The following is a 24,290-nucleotide window of genomic DNA, read 5'->3' on the forward strand; positions in this document are numbered from 1 at the left end:
TGCAGTTGATTACGATTCTGTATTTTTTACACTGTATCTACTTTACTGTCACCTGCTTATACTGTTTAGTGGCAAAATTTCCGTTTGTTGCTTTAATTTTGGACACCAGTGTATACACCCATTAGATGTATCTACCATTAAACTCAACTACACTCCACAAATGCACATGACTGTCTATTACTCATGTGTAAGGAGAGGGGCCGACGTGCGTAGTGGAAGAACACCGTTTTCGCTCGGCTGCTGAACCCACTCTTTGGGATATCCCAAATATCAATGCCATACAACACTTAAGTTTTTTGTACCATATTTTGCTTAGTTTGTTGTGAAGCGTTTAAGACAGTGTATCGAGAGTATTATATGAGCACAGCTAGTTGTCACACGTGCGTTGAAAGGCATCATGAGTTTATTCTTGGGTGAAACCTGGCCCAATCCATACCCTCTCTGGAGAAAAAAATCACTAATGGATAACTGACATCGAAAATATTGAGCACAGTATCACATTAACAAAACAGATGCCCACTTATTAGTAGACTGTGCAAAATCTCTCCCGTAGTTTTTTATGTGAAAGTATCAGTGAAACTTCTTCATTCTGTTAGTTTCTCACTTCAAGGTTCCGCACTATATAATCAAACGTGCTGTTGGCTGCGAGATCATTGATAAATAACCTCTTGCTCATGTTAGTGAATAGTTTGCTGGGAGGAAAGCTTGACACAGCGCAGGGAACCAAGTGTATTTGTGCAAGTTCTCCAGTGAATGAGGGAATACATCGTTGTATAAACGTTTCGGTGTCCTGTCGTGTTGCAAACTAATAAAAGTAACTCCAATAACAAGCACTAAATTCATACCTCATACCACGCATACACAAACTTGTGAATGGAACCCATGTGCATCACAGCTTCCTTCATTCCTTCTTCTTACCTCTACGATGATAATTCCCATGAGAATATATATTCATCAGCTGCTTATGTACAATTTTTTATTTCAATATTGTATGTACTTATGTAGTCAGAGATTCTCCTCCCATGGTGCAGGGTCAGCGCATGTCTACATGTTATAAGTGATACTGACTCATGAACAAATTTTTCCTATTGTTTATAGTGTGCAAGAATTTGTCTTATCACGCAGGTGTCACATAGGCGTCACTATTTCTTTCGACACAAACGAAGTGGAACACCGAGCAAAAATGTTACAATTCAAAGAAGTGTGTGCTACAGAGAATGATATATTAACAATTTTTGATACTTGAAGAAGTCATCTTGCTGCCAAAACTCATCGTGACAAACTGTTTCCAGTAATAGGAGTGACCAGAACAGAAGATATATATTTTTTTCAGTTTCCTAAAATAAATTTGTAACGTCTTTCTAATATTTTTTTTCTAATGCTGTGTACTACTACTGAAGTATTAATGTTTTCCCCTGTGCTCCTAACAGCATTTCAGACTTAATTATAAACAAGCAAAACACGTGCTTTTATTTAGGTGGAGTTTATTGTATACAATTCTGCAGTAGACGATTGTTCAATCAGATGTCGAATTTCTTTCAGCAGGAAAACACTCTTATTGACAAGATACTCGAATGACAGTGTTGTGGAGTTACTGGACATGGAATGCACCAGGTCCGTGCTTGAGAATTCTCTCGATAACCTCTCTGCTGGATTCTCCAGAGTCAGAATCCTCGTCAGAGCCAGAGTCAGAGTCAGATTGCTCGACGCAGTCAGAGAAGGGCGCCCAGACGCACCTGAGCTGGCTGGGGCTGAACTCTGTGTACTTGGGGCACTTGGCGTCTTTGGACTTCCAGCGACCCTGCAGGCGGAAGCAAACGAAGAACTCGCGACAGTCTTCCGGGTCAGGGTTGGGGCCCTCCACTCTGCACTGTGGCTCCTTTATTGAAGACTTGAGCGCCACCTTCAAGGCCTTGGCAGCGCCCAGAGCTTTCCAGAGGTTCGCAGGGTCTCGCCCGTGAGCTGCGGCCAGCACCGCTTCCAGCCGCTTCCACTGCTTGTCTGAAGTCAAATCTTTGATCAGGCGCACCACTTTAGGCCAAGAGTCTTCGCTACGGAAGGACTCCACAGCTTGCTGGACGCCTGCCGCTATCTCAAAGAAGGTCGGGTGTCGGGCCAGCTTGGGAGAGCCTGCCTCCTGGTAGGCCTTTGCCCAGAATTCCCTGGTCGGCACCTTGGCGTCTGGGCTGATGAGTTTCTGGATGACCACGCGGAAGAAAGGCACGATCACCTCGACCGGTTGCTTGGCACCATCGCTGCTCGAGCGCCTCGCCGCTGGCTCCTCTGCGGCCTCTACTTCCTTGGCAGCATTCTCTGCTACTTCCTGATCTTTGGCCTCAACAGCTCCATCCTGATCGTTGGTCTCAACAGCTTCTTCCTGATTTTTGGTCCCAGCGGCTTCTTCCTGATTTTTGGTCTCAGCGGCTTCTTCCTGATCTTTGGTCTCAGCGGCTTCTTCCTGATCTTTGGTCTCAGCAGCTTCTGCCTGATCTTTGCTTTCAGCAGCTTCTTCCTGGACTTTGGTCTCGACAGTTTCAGCCTGATCGTTGGCCTCAGCAGCAGCGTCTGCCGCGGTTTCGGCCGGTGGTTGGCTGCAGAGTTCCTGGATGAGAAACTTCGGTATGCGGGGGTCGGCAGTCAGCTCCGCACAGTCGAACGGTAGCTGCCCTGGAGCGATGACAGGTGTCTGCAGCTGCGGTAGTTTCGGCAGGCTCCAGCCTTGTGGTTTGCAGACACACTGTGGAACCAGCACTGCCAACCCCTGCAAGCAAACACGTTGAATGTTTATTTCCGACTGAAAGTCCTCTTAGAAGTAGGCAACCATCATGACAAATATAATAAAAATTGTACAGATAGAGATTTCAAATATTAGGAAAATAAGTGAAAAAATTCTGATACAGACTCACGAAGAGACTGCACTAAAGAACGAAGAAGTTATATATGCTGCTATTAAGTACGTTGGCTCACCCACTCTGAAGATTAGTCTTTCTTTTGCTACTGCCTTTACCCCACATTATGCGCAGGGTCGGCAGGGTTAAGTACGGATTTGGCATGGTTAATTGTAAGGGGTGCGAGTCGTGTAACTAAGGCGGGACGTGGGGACCAGTCAGATATTCACCTAGTAGGATGTGAAAAACCGCCTAAAAACCGCTTCGTCGTTAATCCGCCGGGCGGATTCGATCCGGGGCCAGCGAGACTACCCGAGTCGAGGAAGCAGCGCATTAGCGCTCTCGGCTATCCTGGTAGGTGACCCACTCTGAAGATTAGTAATGAGTTTAAAAAAAGCATAATATGGTGGTAGATTTTAACGCTATTAACAAATTGGGGAAGCTCTTCTGGCATAGTATAGAGCAGTTTGTTAATATGTTTTGCAATTGTGTGGACGTATAAGATTAAGTGTGGAGCTTGTGACAAGTTTCACATCGGACAGACTGAGAGGGAGTTCAGAACGCGATACAGAGAACACGGTTATTCCAGCTGTGGTAGGGCACTAGGGGCTGATTTACGTCAGTGCAGTCATCTTTTCGTGACATCGAAAACAATTTGCAGATCCTTCATTATGAGACTAAAGGTGTTTATCTGAAAATTTTGGAAGGTCTAGAAATTTTCGTACATAGACGGCTCTTCCATGACCGATTACTTAATGATCAGGTCAGTGGAACAAGAGATTGGTTTTTTCATATTTTTTATAATTTTTACAGTTGCCATTGAAAGTAAAAAACGTGTGGTCTTCGCGACCACTGTTAAAAACACCAAACGTTTGGTAACGTTTGCCGAAATTTTGAGTTTATTCTTTAATATGTTGTAATTTCCACGTATTGGTCCCATCGAAACTTGGGAAGGATAGGGAAGGAAGTCGATCGTGCCCTTTCAAATGAACCATCCCGGCATTTACCTGAAGCGATTTAGGGAAATCACGGAGAACCTAAATCAGGATGGCCGAACGCGGGTTTGAACTGTCGTCCTCCAGCGTGCTGACCACTGAACCACCTCGCTCAGTCACATATGTAATAGTTGTTATGTTTTACACAATTTTATGTCTTTGAGCTTTACTTTTGTCATTGTTAGTGTTCTTGAAACACATCTTTTACTAAATTTCCTTATGATACTGGCGATTCCTCCGGATGACATTGTGTTAGCCCAAGGGCCCTCTACAGGCTACAGCGTTCGTTACTTGCCGCTCCGGCACTGGTATATTTGGTTTCTGTCTGTGCGAGTGAAAGCTTATTGCACCTGATAAACCACACGCATTTCCTGATGTACGGCACTTACAACTGCGTCTTGAACTTATGTAACTGCGTATGGTATGAACATTTTTTGCTTGTTTTGACACCTTAGGGGGAGGGGCAGCTGTGGCTGAGCGGTTCTAGGCGCTTCAGTCCGGAACGGCGTAATTGCTACGGTCGCAGGTTCGAACCCTGCCTCGGGCACGGATGCGTGTGATGTCCTTCGGTTAGTTAGGCTTATGTTGTTCTAAGTTCTAGGGGACTGATGATCTCAGATGTTAAGTCCCATAGTGCTCAGAGTCATTTGAATCATTTTTTTACGCCTTAGATTTTTTATTATTTCTTGGGAAGAATTTGTAATCCAAGTATTCTAATTACTAACAGGTCACCAGACGATGGGCTGAGCCCGAAACATGTGAATGTGGCAATAAAAAATCTCTAAAAACAGCTACAAGTTTTCTTCAGCAACCAACAAGCATTTTTCGAGTCATTTTTATTCAACTGGGTGATCAAAAAGCCAGTATAAATTTGAAAACTTTATAAACCACGGAATAATGTAGATAGAGAGGTAAAAATTGACATACATGCTTAGAATGACGTGGGGTTTTATTAGAACCAGGCGCTCCACCCCATATTGCTAGACGCGTGAAAGATCTCTTGCGCGCGTCGTTTGGTGATGATCGTGTGCTCAGCCGCCACTTTCGTTATGCTTGGCCTCCCAGGTTCCCAGACCTCAGTCCGTGCGATTATTAGCTTTGGAGTTACCTGACGTCGCAAGTGTATCGTGATCGACTGACATCTCTAGGGATGCTGAAAGACAACATCCGACGCCAATGCTGCACCATAACTCCGGACATGCTCTACAGTGCTGTTCACAACATTATTCCTCGACTACAGCTATTGTTGAGGAATGATGGTGGACATATTGAACACAGACACTAAAATGTAGACTTTCACCGCCGGAAATATCATGTCCATTATAATTATCCTGGCTGTTATGCCGTGGTCGGTTGATGAATTCTGTGTCGATTCCCAACTGTTGCAGAGCATGCTTTCCTGCCAGGGAGCCACAATATTCGTTTCGAGGAGACGCAAGTACTAGCTGCCACAAGCGGATATTACGAAAGGCTCTACAGGGAGGCAATCGAAATCGCTAAACACCCAAATAATTTCAACCGAAAGGAGGGCGTGAAATTAAACGGTATATGGATGCCGGTGATAAAGAAGATATGTACCACCCGTCCACTACTGGGTGATGGCAACGGCGATCGACGGCGACGGACAGCGGCCAATTGCACTGACGTTTTCAAAACACGTGACGTCACGCCGCGGCGTGGGAGCCCGCGGACACGGAATTTAGCGGCAGTCAGTAGGGAGCCAGTGGGTGTGTTGGACCTTCCATCGAGCTACGGACCCCCTTGAAGATGTCTCCCGCAGTCGGAAACGAAACGTTGGGAATCGACACAGAATTCATCAACCGACCACGGCATAACAGCCCGGATAATTATAATGGACATATTGAGCACTTCCTGTAAGGAACATCATCTTTGCTTTGTCTTACTTTGTTATACTAGTTATTGCTATTCTGATCAGATGAAGCGCCATCTGTCGGACATTTTTTGAACTTTTGTATTTTTTTGGTTCTAATAAAACCTCATGTCATTCCATGCATGTGTGTCAATTTGTACCTCTCTATCTACATTATTCCGTGATTTATTCAGTTTTCAAATTTATACTGACTTTTTGATCGCCTGGTATTTCTGATGAATTTTGTAGTCTTAAGTTCCACTAATATCCTACTTGTATTAGTTCAAGTAGACTGGATGGATAGGAGAGGAGGAAACGGAAACAGGATGGGAGCGAGGAGAGGTGGAGGGGGGGGGGGGGAGGGGTTAGAAAAGAATCCACTGTATCCTCTCAGCAAACCCTATCCGCAGGTTAAGGAAACTTCGCAGACGATAAGTTAATAATGCAGATGGATGAACAGTAGTATAGTGTGTTCCGCTGAGTTCGTCACAAAATTTGAAACATTTTGGTGAAGGGCAATTGTTTCAATTTGATATAAGAAAAACAAGTAAGAAAATGACTGAAGCGACTTTTTTTTCTTAATGGATGTCCTATCATCTTGCTCCTTCTTCTTTTGTGTTTTCCATACATTCGTTTCATCGCCGATTCCTTGGATGACCTCCTCATTCCATACCTTATCAGTCCACCTGATTTTCAACAGTTTTCTTAAGTTTTTCTGTTCCCGTTTCCCCACCGTCCATGTCTCACTGTCATAAAATCCTGTGCTACAAACGTACGTTCTCGGAAATTTCTCCTTCAAATTAAGACTTGTTTGATACTGGTAGACTTCTCTTTGCCAGGTCGACAGCTACGAAGCAAATGTGCTGTGGAATAACGCTGCCAGTGGAACTTGAATACATTATAATATTTTTTCGATGCTATAAATTAGTTTATTTGCGTATGTAGTTGCCTTAACCGCAGGTGAATCATAGTCGACCAACAGGTCGTCGTAGATCATGAAGTGTGCTGAAGGGAAAAACAACTTCTACGCTGTGGATGTCGTGACGTGTAGATTGACATGATGAGCCTTGATGTAAAGTCTGCAAGACTGAAATCTGAGCTTAGAAGCTGAAGATGGCAGTCGATAATCACTAATAAAAGTGTTTTGAACTCGGTTATGTAATTAGCAGGTATGGCTTTCGTGTACAATGAAGCTGATGAAGTTGTACGGAAGCTGAAATGCTTTATCGAGCTTCATGTAGGAGATAGCCAACGCTCACTATGTTTCCTAGACTGCTCCAACAGTTAATGAAAGGAAAAACAGATTGCTAGTTACTACAAATCAGCCCCCGGGAAATGCAACAAACTGTCCGGACTCCCAACTTGTGTTAAACAGTGCCTGTTGTCTTAGATGAGGCGTCTACGATCAGCACTCCACCAGTTGCACGTGAAGTGTATTTTTCGATAGTAATACGGTGACAATAGCTACACTGCTACGATTCATGTGAAGTTCAACCTTTTTTCAAAGATTTTCCATATTGTCAAACGAAAGCTTGCTGCCTTATAAATGTCCATATAGCAATTACCTAACTACTGCAGACCATCACATTACTTCATATTATTGCCTTCTTCACATGCGGTAGTTAAGCTCTTTTAGTATGTAACGGTATGATGCGTAATTTGTTGACATATCTTATACCAGTTTCATTATGTTCAGTAGGCACGTACAGGAGATAAGGAAAATGATGTCAACAGTGGTAGTAATGGGATAGTTGTGTTTTACAGTCAACAACGCAGGTAAGGCACATGTCTCGCTGGACTGTGTGTGTTCAGTACGGACTAGGCATCAGTGCAGGTTATTTACGATTAGAGCACACTTCGTATTTGCATTCAGAGGCAGAGGTCGACGTGCAATGAAAGACCTAACAGAGTTCCACAGAGGGCAGATTGTGGGGGCCCGATTAGCTGAAGTATCAGTAACCAAGACAGCCAACTGATTGAATGTTTCAAGAGCAACTGTTTCAACAGCCATGACAGCCTACAGAAAATATGGAAAGACATCATCGTCTCAACATAATAGCGTGCGCAAATAAAAACTAAATGACAGATTTCGTAGTACGCTAACACGAATTGCGTCACAATAACACAAAACAACGGTGGATAAATTGACTGCAGAGCCCAATAGCAATCTTCGAGACCCCTAACTATCGACACTGTCCGACGAGAACTCCACAAAGCGAATATTCGTGGACGAACTGCTATACCGAAACCATTAGTGACGACAACCAACGCAAAGAAGCGTAACATGGTGTCAGGAGAGTAAATCCTGGAGGGCTGATCATTGGAAACACGTCATTTGGTCCGACGAGTCAACGTTTTCGTCATTTCCAACATCGGGCCGGGTTTGCATCTGGAGAACACCAAAAGAAGCCTATAATCCTGATTGCTTGATTCCAACGTTTAAACATGGAGGTGAAAGTGTGATGGTGTGGGCAGACATATTTCGGTATTCTGCTTGTTCCATCATTACTCTCAAAGGCCGTGTTACAGCCAACGATTATGTGAACAGTGTAGGTGATCACGTGCACCCCATGATTCAAATGTTGTTCCCAACAATGATGCCATATTTCAGGACGATAATGCACACATTCACACAGCCAGGATAGTACAGTCGTGGTACGAGGAGCATGCAAGTGAACTGCAGCGTCTTCCCTGACCAGCACAGTTCCCAGGCATGAACATTACCGAACCCTTGTGGGCCGTATTGGAGCGCAGACTGCGAAGCAGATTTCCGCCTCCCTCGTCACAGCAGGAGTTAGAAAAGGTTCTGATCGAAGAGTGGCATAACATTCCACTGCAGACTATAGAATTATAAGCAAGTATTCCTAAAGAATCGCGGGCAAAAGGAGGTCCAGTGCCTTATTAACTAACCATTCCCAAGTAAGAACAGGTGTTCACATTATTTTGCCTATGCCCTGTATCTAGAGTCTGTACATGACGAAAGTTTTTGAAAATTAATTGTCACATCTGAAGATGCCAATAATGTACTGAAACCGCTAATGTAAATGTCTGTAGTATTCAGGCGATCTTGACATAATAAACTATTATGTGGACTTCGGACATCGCGCCACGTTGAGTCAATGAATGCTGCAGACTCGCTTTCTTTCTTGAACACTTTTCTAGGATGAAGCCTTCTTACCATAGATGGAAGGGTAAATAGTTGTAACAGTTTCAATGTGCGGGTCACTGAAAATTTCCACGTTGCAACTGAGAAGAGCCATAACTCAAATTTGCAGCGAACGTATGTACAGGCATCGCCCTTTTCAGCTTGCTTCCTCCCCCCCCCCTTCCCCTCCTTTTAACTGTACCAGAACAGACTGTGTTTCTAAGAGACAGATTAAAAAATATCAAATGGCTCTGAGCACTATGGGACTTAACGCCTTAGGTCGTCAGTCCCCTAGAACTTACAACTACTTAAACTTAACTAACCTAAGGACATCACACACATCCATACCCGAGGCAGGATTCGAACCTGCGACCGTAGCGGTCGCGCGGTTCCAGACTGTAGCGCCTAGAACCGCTCGGCAATGACATATTAACTTGACACAATTCTTTCTTATTAACATCTGCCTTAGATGTTCCCTGAATTGTGGATGGGAAGTCGTGGTCCTGTATCGCGATCTATCTGATCACAACCCAATGATTTCCTTTCTAGGAATCATGTGAACAGTCTTCTATACGAGACACATCTCGATCTGAAGACGATCTCCTGGCAAAAATTCTCACTTTCGAACACCAACAGTGCCAGGGTTGTTCGAATGGGTACGCCGGACATTTGTGCGACACTTTCAGGCCTACATAAAAGCAGGGTGGCGGGACTTTGAGTAATAATTGTGATGTAGCACCTCGTGCAAGCTGCATTGAAAGAGTGTGTAGTTGCTTTTATATCATCGGTACTAAATCGAAGTTGAATTTGAAATTCCGACATTTTCGATCTCGCCTTTCGACTCACTCCTTTCTGGAGAAGGCTTCCCTGTCTCAATCTGACATGTTTTCCTTTCTCCTTGTTTGTGTCATCACCACAGAAACACCCTGTGTGTCCCCTATTCCGCCAAATGTGCCATAGTATAAACAAACAACATCTTATTTGCTTCTTTAAAACGCGACTCAAAAGGGTTAAAAAATACTGTAGTTTACGTTCTACGTTTTGTAGACGTGGCTCTTTCTATGATGTTCGATGAGAATTTACTGTTTCAGTTACTATTATTAATGAAATAAGCGCAGCACTCTGTCATTGTAAGATATGTTATTCTTCTCTTTTTCGAACTCCCCTATCATACGCAAAATGTTGCAGGAGAGGATAGATGGTGCTGTGTAACAGTCAAGCGTAAAAGTAGGAAAAACAATGCACGAGACGGTGTTGGTATGCTACCGATACATGTCGTGCTGATTTCACCAGCAAACAGCAACAGAAATAGCAAACTATTGATATGTTTCTTTTCTTTGTTTCCTCAGATGAAAGAATATGCAACAGCTGTTAGCATCAGTGTCATTTTTTCAACAAAATGAATTGCCCGTCCGAAGGCTTCACGTATACGCTGTAGGTTTTTATTCCATATAAGACTTCTGTTATGTTTCGTATGGCATGCAGTCAAATTTTTCCAAACAAACTACCTCTGGTAACTTGTCAAAGGCGTGTTCTTCGTCAGCCCACAACAGACGGTAGCAATCGGACATCCTTCACATTACAACGGCTTGCGTTAGCCGCATGTGTCACAGGAATACCGCATGAAAGTTGTGTCAGACGAAGGGCAACACATAGGTGAGAATTTAAAATATCTCCGTCGATGTAGTCACCGGCGGTATAAGTCTGGCACAGGTGGCCATGAATAAGTAGGGAATCTGGAATAGTGGAATGATCTTGTTATCAGTTGGCTGACGTGATCTAAGAACTCCTCCGAACATCAACATCAAGATGGCGATTGGAGTTCCGAGCCTCGCTCCTCGCGAATGCAGTCCCTTCACCATCTGGTTCCATGTATAGAGGAAACCCCCACCTAGTGGTAAGTAGGAGTAATCTAATAGAATATTGCTTTTATGGTCATAATAAAAAAAATGAAGATTGCAGCAAAGGCGCGCTCTATGAGCTCGCTCGAACTCGGAGTCATAACAAGGCAATGTTGAATTAACAAAAACTGCTGTCACCACTGAATCTCTCCCTAATAGCTGCCAGTGTAACGCACCGTATTGCTGTAAAAATATACCACCCAATGACTCGAACTATATCGAGAGGTTACGCTTTTTGGTGAGAAATGAAATGTTTCCATTCGTCTAAATAAATATCATCTCTTACAGGCCAAACAAAATCTTCTTTTTTTTTTCCTTTCATTACAATGCTTGACTGACCGATGTGTTTCCCCCAAAAGATATCAATTTGCTTTATGCATATGAGATTTCTAGTACGTACTGCGTAGCTTCATCTCAGAGTTAAGGCAGTGCATGTAAATTATTTGCAGAGCTGAACATTTTAGCCCGTCCTCCTGAATAATATAGCCTCGCTTTACACTGCCTATTGTTTACGGGAAAATTGTGTGTATTTGTGTAGCATAGTGAGTACTGGCGAAAAGGTATTAAAATTTTGCGAGGATTAAAATGCATTCTAACAAACAAAAGGTATTAAATTTCCTTTATGTGGGTTGGTATACCCAAAACGAATGAAAATTGCGAACAATTGTAGCTGTAAAGTCGTACTTGCGTCAACGAGTAGGATAAATATAGAAAGAAGAACAAAATGAAGGAACGAGCTAATGACGCAAAAAATAAAAACGTATTTAGGTAGAAAAGAAGAGAAGAAAATAGAAAAGTTCGAAATTGAGGAAAAAAAGCGCCGAAAAAAATTATTTCGGCTCATTGGTAGTGAAGTGGTAGACAAGCAGTGACATTCTAATCATACTATTGAAATTATTACATGAAAAATAAGTACCACATTATCTCATGTGACAACCGACTGTCATTCCAGACGAGCTACTAACCTTTGCAAAACGAGGAACAAATTCTAACCCACTCCTTCGATGACGCTGTTAGCATTCGCTGGGAACATTCCTTAACAGCACGGCACCTTTCGTTATCAGAAGTGAAAGCGTCGTTTGAGCTGCTTCTTTTTTCATCCGGAATACCAGTTAAACCCCTCCCACATAAGCTGAAGTAGCCTAGAAGTTAAGCATGACGTAACGCCTCGCCAACTATAGCGGTGCATATTTAATGGTTACGTTTTAAATTCCCTCGTAACAGATCTTCGAAAACTAGACGAAAGACCTGCTCCGAAATCCAGATCTCATAATTACGTCGTGTACAATCAAAACTAGTTTACGGAGAGCTATAGATAACACGATTGACTTCAAAGCTACATTTTACCGAATTTCAAATCACCTCAGAAGGTTCAGGTTGCACTTAAAGTCTGCTAATGTGTCGAAATCGTTTTCCTCCGTCCGCCGTTTATATATCGCACTGGAGTAAAATAGACGAAATATCTTGCAAAAGAGAAGTCAGACTTACAGTAAATAAATACAAAGCTGAAATAGCTACAGATTCTACGGAAGTACTGTCCTTCCGTCTATGGGACGTTTATTGTCAAGTGCTGAAAAAACGACGGGCCTAGATGAAACAGTTCTCCCTACTTTTAAGGAAAGTCGATGTGCAGTACTTATAGGTCGATTTCATTAGTTGCTATGTGTTGCATGATGTTGCAACACGATTCGTGATTGTGTATTTTCTTGATAGTTTCTCTGTGCAGTCATGTTTTCGGCAAAAACTGAACACCAGAAATTCCATTCGCCTCACTCGTTTGCGAAATTCTAAATGCTGAACGAGTAGACAGCTACGACTTTACAGCTACATTGATCGCAATTTTCATTCATTTTGGGTATACTAACCCACATAAAGGAAGATTAATCACTTGCATTTATCGTGATGAATACCAATTTTTTGCTGCAGTTCTAAACCGTTCCTTTGCAAACAAAAGTTGTGCTTATGTAATAAGATTCTACAGATGCAACTCGCGTATGGATTTCTTAGTACAAAAAAGTGCTTTGTCTTTAACGAGCAGACATCGTCAGAAGCGTCAGTCGCCTCGGCAAATTATTTTTAATCTATAGTTCATAACCAATAAACTGTGGTCACAGACCATATCTGCCCCTGGAAATGTCTTACAATTTAAAATATGATTCCGAAATTTCTTTGTTGCCATTATATAAACTCTCTGAAAGCTTCCGGCGTCTCCAGGTCCCCATGTACAACTTTCTTTAATGATTCTTCGGTCAATTAATAGCGGTGATTAAATTAGGCTCCGTGCGAAATTCTACACCCTGGCTTTCTGTTTCATTCGTTTCCCCTTGTCGACATTCACCTACAATTTTTCCTTCTCTTCCTGCTATCGAATTCCATTCACACATAACAATTAAATTTTCGTCTCCCTTTAAATATACGAATGATTTCTTTTATCACATCGTACGTTTTTTCAATATCTTAATCTGCGGAGCTAGTTAGCATACTTTTAAAATGCTGTGATGGGTGATGCCATTCTGTATATCTTGGATATGATAATGGATTCAATACGTTGTTCTCAGTAGCTTATTCATTATTAAACCGACTCCTGTATTACACATTACACCTATCTGATTTTATATTTATAGCCCTGTATTTACCTTACCAGGTGTCCTGTTCCACTGCCATCGATCTTCACTAATTCCCGCTATATCTAACTTCCATCTATCCATTTTCTGATTTTAAATTTTCTAACCTACCTGCGCGGTTAAGGGATCTGACATTCTACGTTCCGATCCGTAGAAGCCAGTTTTGTTTCTCCTGCTGACGACATCCTCTTGAGTAGTCCCCGTCTGGAGATATGAACTAGGGATATTTTACCTCCCGAATACTTTACCCAAGGGGATGCCACCGTAACGTAACCATGCAGTAGAGGGGACGCACTCGGGAAAAATTGCGGCTGTAGTTTTCTCTTGCTTTCAGTCGTTCGCAGTACCAGCACAGGAAGACAAATGGTTCAAATGGGTCTGAGCATTATGGGACTTACCATCTGAGGTCATCAGTCCCCTAGAACTTAGAACTATTTAAACCTAACTAACCTAAGGACATCACACAGATGAATTTCCGAGGCAGGATTCGAACCTGCGACCGTAGCGGTCGCGCGCTTCCAGGCTGAAGTGCCTAGAACCGCTCTGGCACTGCGGCCGGCCACAGGAAGACAGTATTGGTTGATGTTACAAGGCCGGATCAGTCAATCATCCAGACTGTTATCCTCTACTGAAAAAGCTGCTGCCCCTCTTCAGGAACCACACGTTTGCGTGACCTCTGAACTGATATCCCTCCGCTGTGGTTGCATCTACGGTACGGCTATCTGTATCACTGAAGCACCCTGGCCTCCCCACCAGCGGCAAGTTCCATGTTTCATCATAATAATACGAAATGGTAACTAGGAACAAATACATTGATTTTGTGGCGTTGAGAGAAAAACGCTAAAAATATTAAACCTACACAAATTTATGCTCAACCGAAACTGCTACTTAATCGTTTTGTTATACTTCCGCCTAGCAGACTATCCATGGGACTATACAGAAGCTCACCTTGGGAACAGATAGTCATTTATATACAGGGCTATTACAAATGATTGAAGCGATTTCATAAATTCACTGTAGCTCCATTCATTGACATATGGTCACGACACACTACAGATACGTAGAAAAACTCATAAAGTTTTGTTCGGCTAAAGCCCCACTTCAGGTTTCCGCCGTCAGAGCGCTCGAGAGCGCAGTGAGACAAAATGGCGACAGGAGCCGAGAAAGCGTATGTCGTGCTTGAAATGCACTCATGTCAGTCAGTCATAACAGTGCAACGACACTTCAGGACGAAGTCCAACAAAGATCCACCAACTGCTAACTCCATTCGGCGATGGTATGCGCAGTTTAAAGCTTCTGGATGCCTCTGTAAGGGGAAATCAACGGGTCGGCCTGCAGTGAGCGAAGAAACGGTTGAACGCGTGCGGGCTAGTTTCACGCGGAGCCCGCGGAAAATTGGCTCATGCCACAACTGGAGACCGACAGCGCCGACTTCATCTTTCAACAGGATGGTGCTCCACCGCACTTCCATCATGATGTTCGGCATTTCTTAAACAGGAGATTGGAAAACCGATGGATCGATCGTGGTGAGATCATGATCAGCAATTCATGTCATGGCCTCCACGCTCTCCCGACTTAACCCCATGCGATTTCTTTCTGTGGGGTTATGTGAAAAATTCAGTGTTTAAACCTCCTCTACCAAGAAACGTGCCAGAACTGCGAGCTCGCATCAACGATGCTTTCGAACTCATTGATGGGGACATGCTGCGCCGAGTGTGGGAGGAACTTGATTATCGGCTTGATGTCTGCCGAATCACTAAAGGGGCACATATCGAACATTTGTGAATGCCTAAAAAAACTTTTTGAGTTTTTGTATGTGTGTGCAAAGCATTGTGAAAATATCTCAAATAATAAAGTTATTGTAGAGCTGTGAAATCGTTTCAGTCGTTTGTAATAACCCTGTATGTGCATTACAATCTCTTAACGTCTATTATTGTTGACTAAGTTGTTGCATTATGCGATGGGAGTGATGATACCAGTGGTGTATTGGTGTTTCATTTTCCTTAATATCTTGCTTAAAGTGACTTTCAAAAGGACACAGGTGAAAAGAAACACAAGCTAGTAGATCTGTCAGGTTTCTCAGAAATGACTAGGACTATGCGGACTGAGTTACATAGCCATTCATGATATAACGAACAGATAAAAAGGTTAGGACACTGATAAACTCAGCAGAACGCACTCGGAATGAATGAGTCAACATGAGCAAGCGGACGACAGAAGAATTAAAAAATACCAGCTGAATTATCAACCAAGAAGCAGAAGAAATTTCAGTGTAGCAGGAAGCGAAATCGTTGAAACTGGAAAGTTTTCCTACTACACCAACACTGGATATAACACGATAACTTTTTTTTTTTGTCATCAGTCTACTGACTGGTTTGATGCGACCCGCCACGAATTCCTTTCCTGTGCTAACCTCTTCATCTCAGAGTAGCACTTGCAACCTACGTCCTCAATTATTTGCTTGACGTTTTCCAATCTCTGCCTTCCTCTACAGTTTTTGCCCTCTACAGCTCCCTCTAGTACCATGGAAGTCATTCCCTCATGTCTTAGCAGATGTCCTATCATCCTGTCCCTTCTCCTTATCAGTGTTTTCCACATATTCCTTTCCTCTCCGATTCTGCGTAGGACCTCCTCATTCCTTACCTTATCAGTCCACCTAATTTTCAACATTCGTCTATAGCACCACATCTCAAATGCTTCGATTCTCTTCTGTTCCGGTTTTCCTACAGTCCATGTTTCACTACCATACAATGCTGTACTCCAGACGTACATCCTCAAAATTTCTTCCTCAAATTAAGGCCCTGCTTTTGATGTCCTCCTTGCTCCGTCCGTCATTGGTTATTTTACTGCCTAGGTAGCAGAATTCCTTAACTTCATTGACTTCGTGACCATCAATCCTGATGTTAAGTTTCTCGCTGTTCTCATTTCTACAACTTCTCATTACCCTCGTATTTCTCCGATTTACTCTCAAACCATACTGTGTACTCATTAGACTGTTCATTCCGTTCAGCAGATCATTTAATTCTTCTTCACTTTCACTCAGGATAGCAATGTCATCAGCGAATCGTATCATTGATATTCTTTCACCTTGTATTTTAATTCCACTCTTGAACCTTTCTTTTATTTCCATCATTGCTTCCTCGATGTACAGATTGAAGAGTAGGGGTGAAAGGCTACAGCCTTGTCTTACACCCTTCTTAACACGAGCACTTCGTTCTTGATCGTCCACTCTTATTATTCCCTTTTGCTTGTTGTAGATATTGTATATGACCCGTCTCTCCCTATAGCTTACCCCTACTTTTTTCAGAATCTCGAACAGCTTGCACCATTTTATATTGTCGAACGCTTTTTCCAGGTCGACAAATCCTATGAAAGTGTCTTGATTTTTCTTTAGCCTTGCTTCCATTACTAGCCGTAACGTCAGAATTGCCTCTCTCGTCCCTTTACTTTTCCTAAAGCCAAACTGATCGTCACCGAGCGCATTCTCAATTTTTTTTCCATTCTTCTGTATATCATTCTTGTAAGTAGCTTCGATGCATGAGCTGTTAAGCTGATTGTGCGATAATTCTCGCACTTGTCCGCTCTTGCCGTCTTCGGAATTGTGTGGATGATGCATTTCCGAAAGTCCGATGGTATATCGCCAGACTCATATATTCTACACACCAACGTGAATAGTCGTTTTGTTGCCACTTCCCCCAATGATTTTAGAAATTCTGATGGAATGTTATCTATCCCTTCTGCCTTATTTGACCGTAAGTCCTCCAAAGCTCTTTTAAATTCCGATTCTAATACTGAATCCCCTATCTCTTCTAAATCGACTCCTGTTTCTTCTTCTATCACATCAGACAAATCTTCACCTTCATAGAGGCTTTCAATGTATTCTTTCCACCTATCTGCTCTCTCCTCTGCATTTAACAGTGGAATTCCCGTTGCGCTCTTAATGTTACCACCGTTGCTTTTAATGTCACCAAAGGTTGTTTTGACTTTCCTGTATGCTGAGTCTGTCCTTCCGACAATCATATCTTTTTCGATGTCTTCACATTTTTCCTGCAGCCATTTCGTCTTAGCTTCCCTGCACTTCCTATTTATTTCATTCCTCAGCGACTTGTATTTCTGTATTCCTGATTTTCCCGGAACATGTTTGTACTTCCTCCTTTCATCATTCAAATGAAGTATTTCTTCTGTTACCCATGGTTTCTTCGCAGCTACCTTCTCTGTACACAATAACTAGAAACATTTAAACCGTTTACTTCTCAGACGGGCGAGAAGGCAAGATTTGATGAACTTAGCTTGAAGAACAATAGCATTTATGAGGCATTCTCGGTCTACTCTTCAAGAAACTTTTGTCAATAACTTGTGATAATCTGAATTTTCCAAAGGTTATTTAGGAAAACCCTGATTTTCACATAATAGTAAAAAGTAATAATAAAAGCATCATAAACTTTTACGGAAATTCTTTTGAATAAAATTATCTGTCGAATTATATCACAACTGGTGCATTTTATGAATGTGGATGAGATGGGTTCTACCTTACTCTGTTGCAACTTAGTTAGCTTTTCTGAATGTTCTGTCCTGATTCGCAGAAGATGAGTGGCCGCAGAGTAACAGTTACAACGTTCTCGGCCATTTGCAGGATGTAGTCCAGTCTCTATACTCCCCATCAGGTTTTGCTCTCTATGGCTCCCTTTAATATCAACGAAGTTGTACCGTGGTGTTTTTACACACATCCTGTCATCCTATCCCTTCATAGTGTTTTCTACACACTTATTTCCCTGTCGATTCTGCGACTAGCTTCCTCATTTCTCATCTTATAAGTACACTCAATTACCAGCATTCTTCTGTCACACCACGTCTGAAAGGCTTAAACTCTCATCTTTTCCGGTTTTCCAGGAGTCCTTGAAACGTTTGTAAACAACTCCATACGCGCTATCTCAGAAATTTCTTCCTCAAATTAAGAACATTGTTTAATGATAGCAATATCCAGTGCCTACTAGACTGGTCATTTTATTCAGCAGGTCCTGTAGTTCTGTTTCACTTTCATAGACAACAACAGTATCATCAACGAATCTATCAATTTATATCTGTTCACCTTGTCTTTTAATTCCACTCCTGAACCTTTCTTTCATTTCCCCGCTAATTCCTTGTGATACAAATTGAACAGTAGGGGAAAGGGACTGCGTTCTTACCTTCTTATTGCTCACAATTGATCCACACAAATATTATTTGTTGCCAGTCTTCCCCTTGGCTTATACCAGACTTTCTGATAGTTTCATTTCGACACATTTTAGACTGTGGAATGTTTTTTACTAGATTGACAAATTCTGTGGAAGTATCTTGATTTTTCCTGAAACTTGCACGCATTATCAAGCGCAAAGTCGGAACTGCTTCTTCTTTGTGATTTCCTTACCTACAGCCAAACTGATCGTTATCTGCCAGATACTCAATTTTCTTTCCATTCTTCTGAATCCTATTCTTGTCAGCAACTTGGATACCTCAACTGCTGATCGTGCGATAGTTTTTGGAGTTATCTGCACTCGATAGCTTCAGTAGTGTGCTGATGTTATTCTTCCGAAAGTACGATGTTATGTAATCAAACATTAAATTAAGTATTACCACTGTCAAGGCAATACATTTTTAACAGACATAACCATAACCGCAGAAGGTATAAAGGGAAGAACTGTCGTATCATAGCTAAGACAAATTTCCATCTCTTGTTTCTTCCATTAAATACACATTTAAATTTAAATTAAAATACATCCACAACCTATTATCTATCTCTTTACTATTATTATCTAAGTTAGCAACAAATTTAAACAAAATTGTTTGTATGCGTTTGTACTTATTATTTTATTTGTTTTTTTAATTTACTTTTTTGTAAAATTTTCGACGAAACATAAATGTACTAGTAATAAAACTGAATTTGTGTAACAGAACATGTAAAACCACACAGTGTACGACCTGCTATATAATAACAGGCAGCAGGTCTTCAATAAATATGTGTCCAGTCTTGTAAATGTACACACTAATTCCAAAAATCATTTCGGTGCCATATCCCCCTAGTTATTCTGTAATTATTTGAGCTATTTTACACATTAACGAATAGAACTGTCGGTACTCGCTGGATTAATGCACCGTGAAAAACCTGTGCCTACATAGCTCTTTCACGCATTGCATTGTAAAAGTGATTATCATGCACTTTCAGATGAACAATAACACGCATTCCATGGTTGAAGTATCCATTCACGTTGCGGCATAGTAGCTTTCTCTTATCTATTTAATTCCGAATGATAAGCCACAATTGAGGTCAAAGGGATACGATAGTAGCCGGCCTGGGTGGCCGAGCGGTTCTAGGCGCTATAGTTTGGAACCACGCGACCGCTACGGTCGCAGGTTCGAATTCTGCCTCGGGCATGGATGTGTGTGATGTCCTTAGGTTAGTTAGGTTTAAGTAGTTCTAAGTTCTAGGGGACTGATCGCCTCAGACGTTAAGTCCCATAGTGCTCAGAGCCATTTGAGCCATTTTTTGATACGACAGTATGTCTCCAGTTGACGATTCTTTTAACGTGTCTTATCCCCCCACCCTCGCTCCCAAAAAAAGAATATTCTCGATGTCGCGCTAAAACTTGTTTCATGCAAATTGACTTCCTTTCACTGAAAGTGCGCAATAACATTTTAGTACACCACGTTTCAGGTATATCAAATAATCTCTTCTTTTCGAGCTACTGACTGCAAATGGTTGCTCGTTCTGCTTTGCCTTCGTATGTCTAACCGCAGGTTCTCATCGCGTGAGCGTCACTGTTGGACGGTAGGTAATACCGCAGGCATCTATCAAACGGAATCCGTACCACCCGACAGAAGAAAGCAGGCAACAATAAACCGTCAAGGTACTTAACTTCCGAGCTTCAAAGAACTTCCGTAAAACCTGCAGATCCAGCGAGGTTCGGTTGCGTAAGCCGACACACTGCACTGGATTCATTCTACTCACCAGAATGAGGGCGGCGTGCGTTAAGTGAGTTCGTTTCCCCATGTACAAGCTGTCTCGTGTCTCGTTGCAGAATCACTCCTGCCGCGAGCAGCGTCGGCTCGCCTCAAATACGCCACCTTATCTCGCCCGGTTGTCGCGGCAGTAAACAGATGATTCGCCAGTCTAAGCCTCAGATCTGAATAACAAGTGACTGTCAGCTCTTTCCTCCCACGGACGTTGCGACACGTGCCACACGTCTGTGAGTCCTCCCTGATTTATTGCAACCCGCTTTTCGAGACACGACATCCTCGCTCAGGAAAACAACTACATCCTAAGAAATCAGAAAATATAATAACACTAAACAGGACGTGAAACAATATCGTCAACAGTCTTTAATGTATAATTGTGGAACGTATGTATATTTTACGTAATCTAGAAATCTATATCTACAATCTACAGGGCTATTACAAATGATTGAAGCGATTTCATAAATTCACTGTAGCTCCATTCATTGACATATGGTCACGACACACTACAGATACGTAGAAAAACTCATAAAGTTTTGTTCGGCTAAAGCCGCACTTCAGGTTTCCGCCGTCAGAGCGCTCGAGAGCGCAGTGAGACAAAATGGCGACAGGAGCCGAGAAAGCGTATGTCGTGCTTGAAATGCACTCATATCAGTCAGTCATAACAGTGCAACGACACTTCAGGACGAAGTTCAACAAAGATCCACCAACTGCTAACTCCATTCGGCGATGGTATGCGCAGTTTAAAGCTTCTGGATGCCTCTGTAAGGGGAAATCAACGGGTCGGCCTGCAGTGAGCGAAGAAACGGTTGAACGCGTGCGGGCAAGTTTCACGCGTAGGCCGCGGAAAATTGGCTCATGCCACAACTGGAGACCGACAGCGCCGACTTCATCTTTCAACAGGATGGTGCTCCACCGCACTTCCATCATGATGTTCGGCATTTCTTAAACAGGAGATTGGAAAACCGATGGATCGGTCGTGGTGGAGATCATGATCAGCAATTCATGTCATGGCCTCCACGCTCTCCCGACTTAACCCCATGCGATTTCTTTCTGTGGGGTTATGTGAAAGATTCAGTGTTTAAACCTCCCCTACCAAGAAACGTGCCAGAACTGCGAGCTCGCATCAACGATGCTTTCGAACTCATTGATGGGGACATGCTGCGCCGAGTGTGGGAGGAACTTGATTATCGGCTTGATGTCTGCCGAATCACTAAAGGGGCACATATCGAACATTTGTGAATGCCTAAAAAACTTTTTGAGTTTTTGTATGTGTGTGCACAACATTGTGAAAATATCTCAAATAATAAAGTTATTGTAGAGCTGTGAAATCGCTTCAATCATTTGTAATAACCCTGTATATCCAGATAATCTTACATCTAAAGATTAGAAATATAAACACAAAATGAAAAACAATCACGATTTTCATTATTAAAAACATAAAAATATCGGAAACTGTTGAAGGTGGACGTTGAATCTGATGAAACTTTGCCTCAGTGTAGATGACATGACATAGCATAAATAATGCCACACATGAAAACGCAGTCCCGCAAAAAAAAATTATGGTCCAACTGGTTTCTTTGGTATAATACAGGTACCGTCTCTACCAGCGTTTTCCAACCTTGCTTAGACCATTACCCCTGATTGCGAACACATATTAGCTAGTAAGCCCCACCCCCCTTTTCCTCTGCCCAGTCTGCCAAGTGTCATTAACATTAGGACCTAACTAAACTTCAGAATAAAAAAAGAATTTTCTTTGATCAATTTCACTTTAAAAATGAGGACAGATAACTGATATTTAATATTTGTGGCTGTTTTGCTACACCATGAACTAAGGAGTCACTGAGACAAATGGTACTGCTTGTTTCTAATAAGCTTTCTTAATACAATGATGGAGCAGTTCTTGTGCTCCCCGAGTGCGACCTACAACTCTTCCTCAGAAAAGAAAGTTAACTGTAAATTTTTTGGATAGATCCTTCTCACAAAACATGGTTTCTCTGCACTACTCCTCTCCTTAGCGCCATTTGCTTCATCCACACCCAGCACACCCATTTAAAATCAACCTGCTTAAAATGTGTGCATCATGCTTAGGTCTACTCATTGTAAATCACTTAAGTGCTGAACTCATTACTCCTGGACTGCCAGAAACTGGAAAATTGCGTTCTGTCAGTGCTTTGTATGACCATTGCCAATATTAATAATAATAATAATACAGTCTAGGCCCTACAGCGGTGTTGCAGCCATTGCATACTTACTGTTAATTAGTTGATTTATTGTTACAATAATGAAGCAGTTGAGGGAAACACGTACAACTCGATGAGGGAATTTTAATGAGACATTTAAGCATATTTGATGTACAGGGTATATGTCTCAATTTTGCTTGGTACAAAGTAATAAATATGTGTGTAGTGGGTGAACTATATGACGAAGATATTATTCATAAACGCGTTTCACAAGCTGTAACCCCCAGTACATCATGTCATGTGTTATTGCTATTACTTAAAGAAAATGTAAGTATTTGCAAATTATGTAATCAGTATCACAGTACTGTGACCAAACCACAATTGAACTTCTATTTTTGCTCCTCAGAAAGTTACATTTTACTCTTCAGGGGATGATTAGGCCAAGGTTTGAGAGTCACTGGACTATACAATGCGTGATTGGCCCTTAGAATCAGTGAAACAATGATATTAACGAGCTTCATAGAGGGCAATGACAGTCTATTAACGTGATAACAAAAACAGACTATACATCACATACATTTTCAGATATTATTTATGTTTTTAATTATAATTACATATTAATGATTCGTGCGTCGCTGCTTGGTAGAACAACTTCATAATTAAAAATACAAAATTTGTACTAATGTCACAACACAATGCTCGCATTCCTAATTAAAAGGCAGATTTCCTCGGCGAATTACATTGATGAATTAGGCAGATTTCCTCGGCGAAGTACATTGATGAATTTCCCTACGGGAAATCTGCCACGCAATATGTTCTGAGCGACGTTCTTGCTTGTCATCTTCAGGCCAGAAGGTGACAAGTAATAAACGTGTCGAAACGTAATTTAGAAACAAACATACTACTCGGCTGATTTTCCGTAAGGAACTCATCAAACATAGGAACATCACAACATATAAACTCCATTCCTCTTACCGAGAAAGGTAGCACAACGGTTAAGACACTGCACCCGCATTCGCGATGCTGAGGTTCAGTTCCACGTGTGGATGCTGTGGTTTCCTTCAGTCTGGTAAGTAAATGTCCGGTTGCTTCCTTTTCGTAGGTAACGGCCAGTTTACCCTCGCCATCCTTTTCCAGCCGGGGTTCATAGGCTCTATAGAACTATTCGCCGACTGACTTTATATCCTAAAGTGCCTGACACTTTAGTTGTGAAGCTCGTGTCAACGTGCGGCTAATCTGATGAAGACAGCGCGCATTCACTTTTTCTTCTAAATTGTTAGTTATTCCACGAAGGAAGGAAGGAAGGAAGACGGCGTCGTATACGACGAGATAATTAGAGACTGACCACAAGCTCGAGCTGAAAAAATGTAAAATGATATGGAAGTGGGGGACGTTTATCCTCGCGAATGTATGTTAGATGGGCGAAGGAACATCTCCGCAAAATTCCAAGAGATATGTAACAACCGAGAGGACGACCTAATGGAAAGTGTGCACATGACGTCAGAAAGCATTCCGGAAACACGATGAACACCGTAACGTAATGAACAATCTAGTGGAGGTCGCTATCGAACAGTGTGAAAGTTGGACGTTCATATTTTTGGAAAGTTGGATACCGGTTCTGCTGTTGCGTGCATATATAGGGTGTTTAAAAAATGACCGGCATATTTGAAACGGCAATAAAAAGTAAACGAGCA

At 42.1% G+C, this 24,290-nt stretch overlaps 1 protein-coding gene across 1 annotated transcript; it reads right to left on the reverse strand.

Moving 5' to 3' along the window:
• Window positions 1-1,061: 1,061 nt before the first annotated feature.
• LOC126092468 (translation initiation factor IF-2-like) lies at window positions 1,062-20,499 on the reverse strand. Its single transcript, XM_049908071.1, has 2 exons — window positions 20,409-20,499; window positions 1,062-2,761 (listed from the first exon to the last, which is right to left on the reverse strand). Exons 1-2 carry the CDS (start codon window positions 20,448-20,450, stop codon window positions 1,592-1,594), a joined length of 1,212 nt encoding a protein of 403 aa, XP_049764028.1. The 5' UTR covers window positions 20,451-20,499; the 3' UTR covers window positions 1,062-1,591.
• Window positions 20,500-24,290: the final 3,791 nt, after the last annotated feature.

Source organism: Schistocerca cancellata, chromosome 7, assembly GCF_023864275.1.
Source record: "Schistocerca cancellata isolate TAMUIC-IGC-003103 chromosome 7, iqSchCanc2.1, whole genome shotgun sequence".
NCBI lineage: Eukaryota > Metazoa > Arthropoda > Insecta > Orthoptera > Acrididae > Schistocerca > Schistocerca cancellata.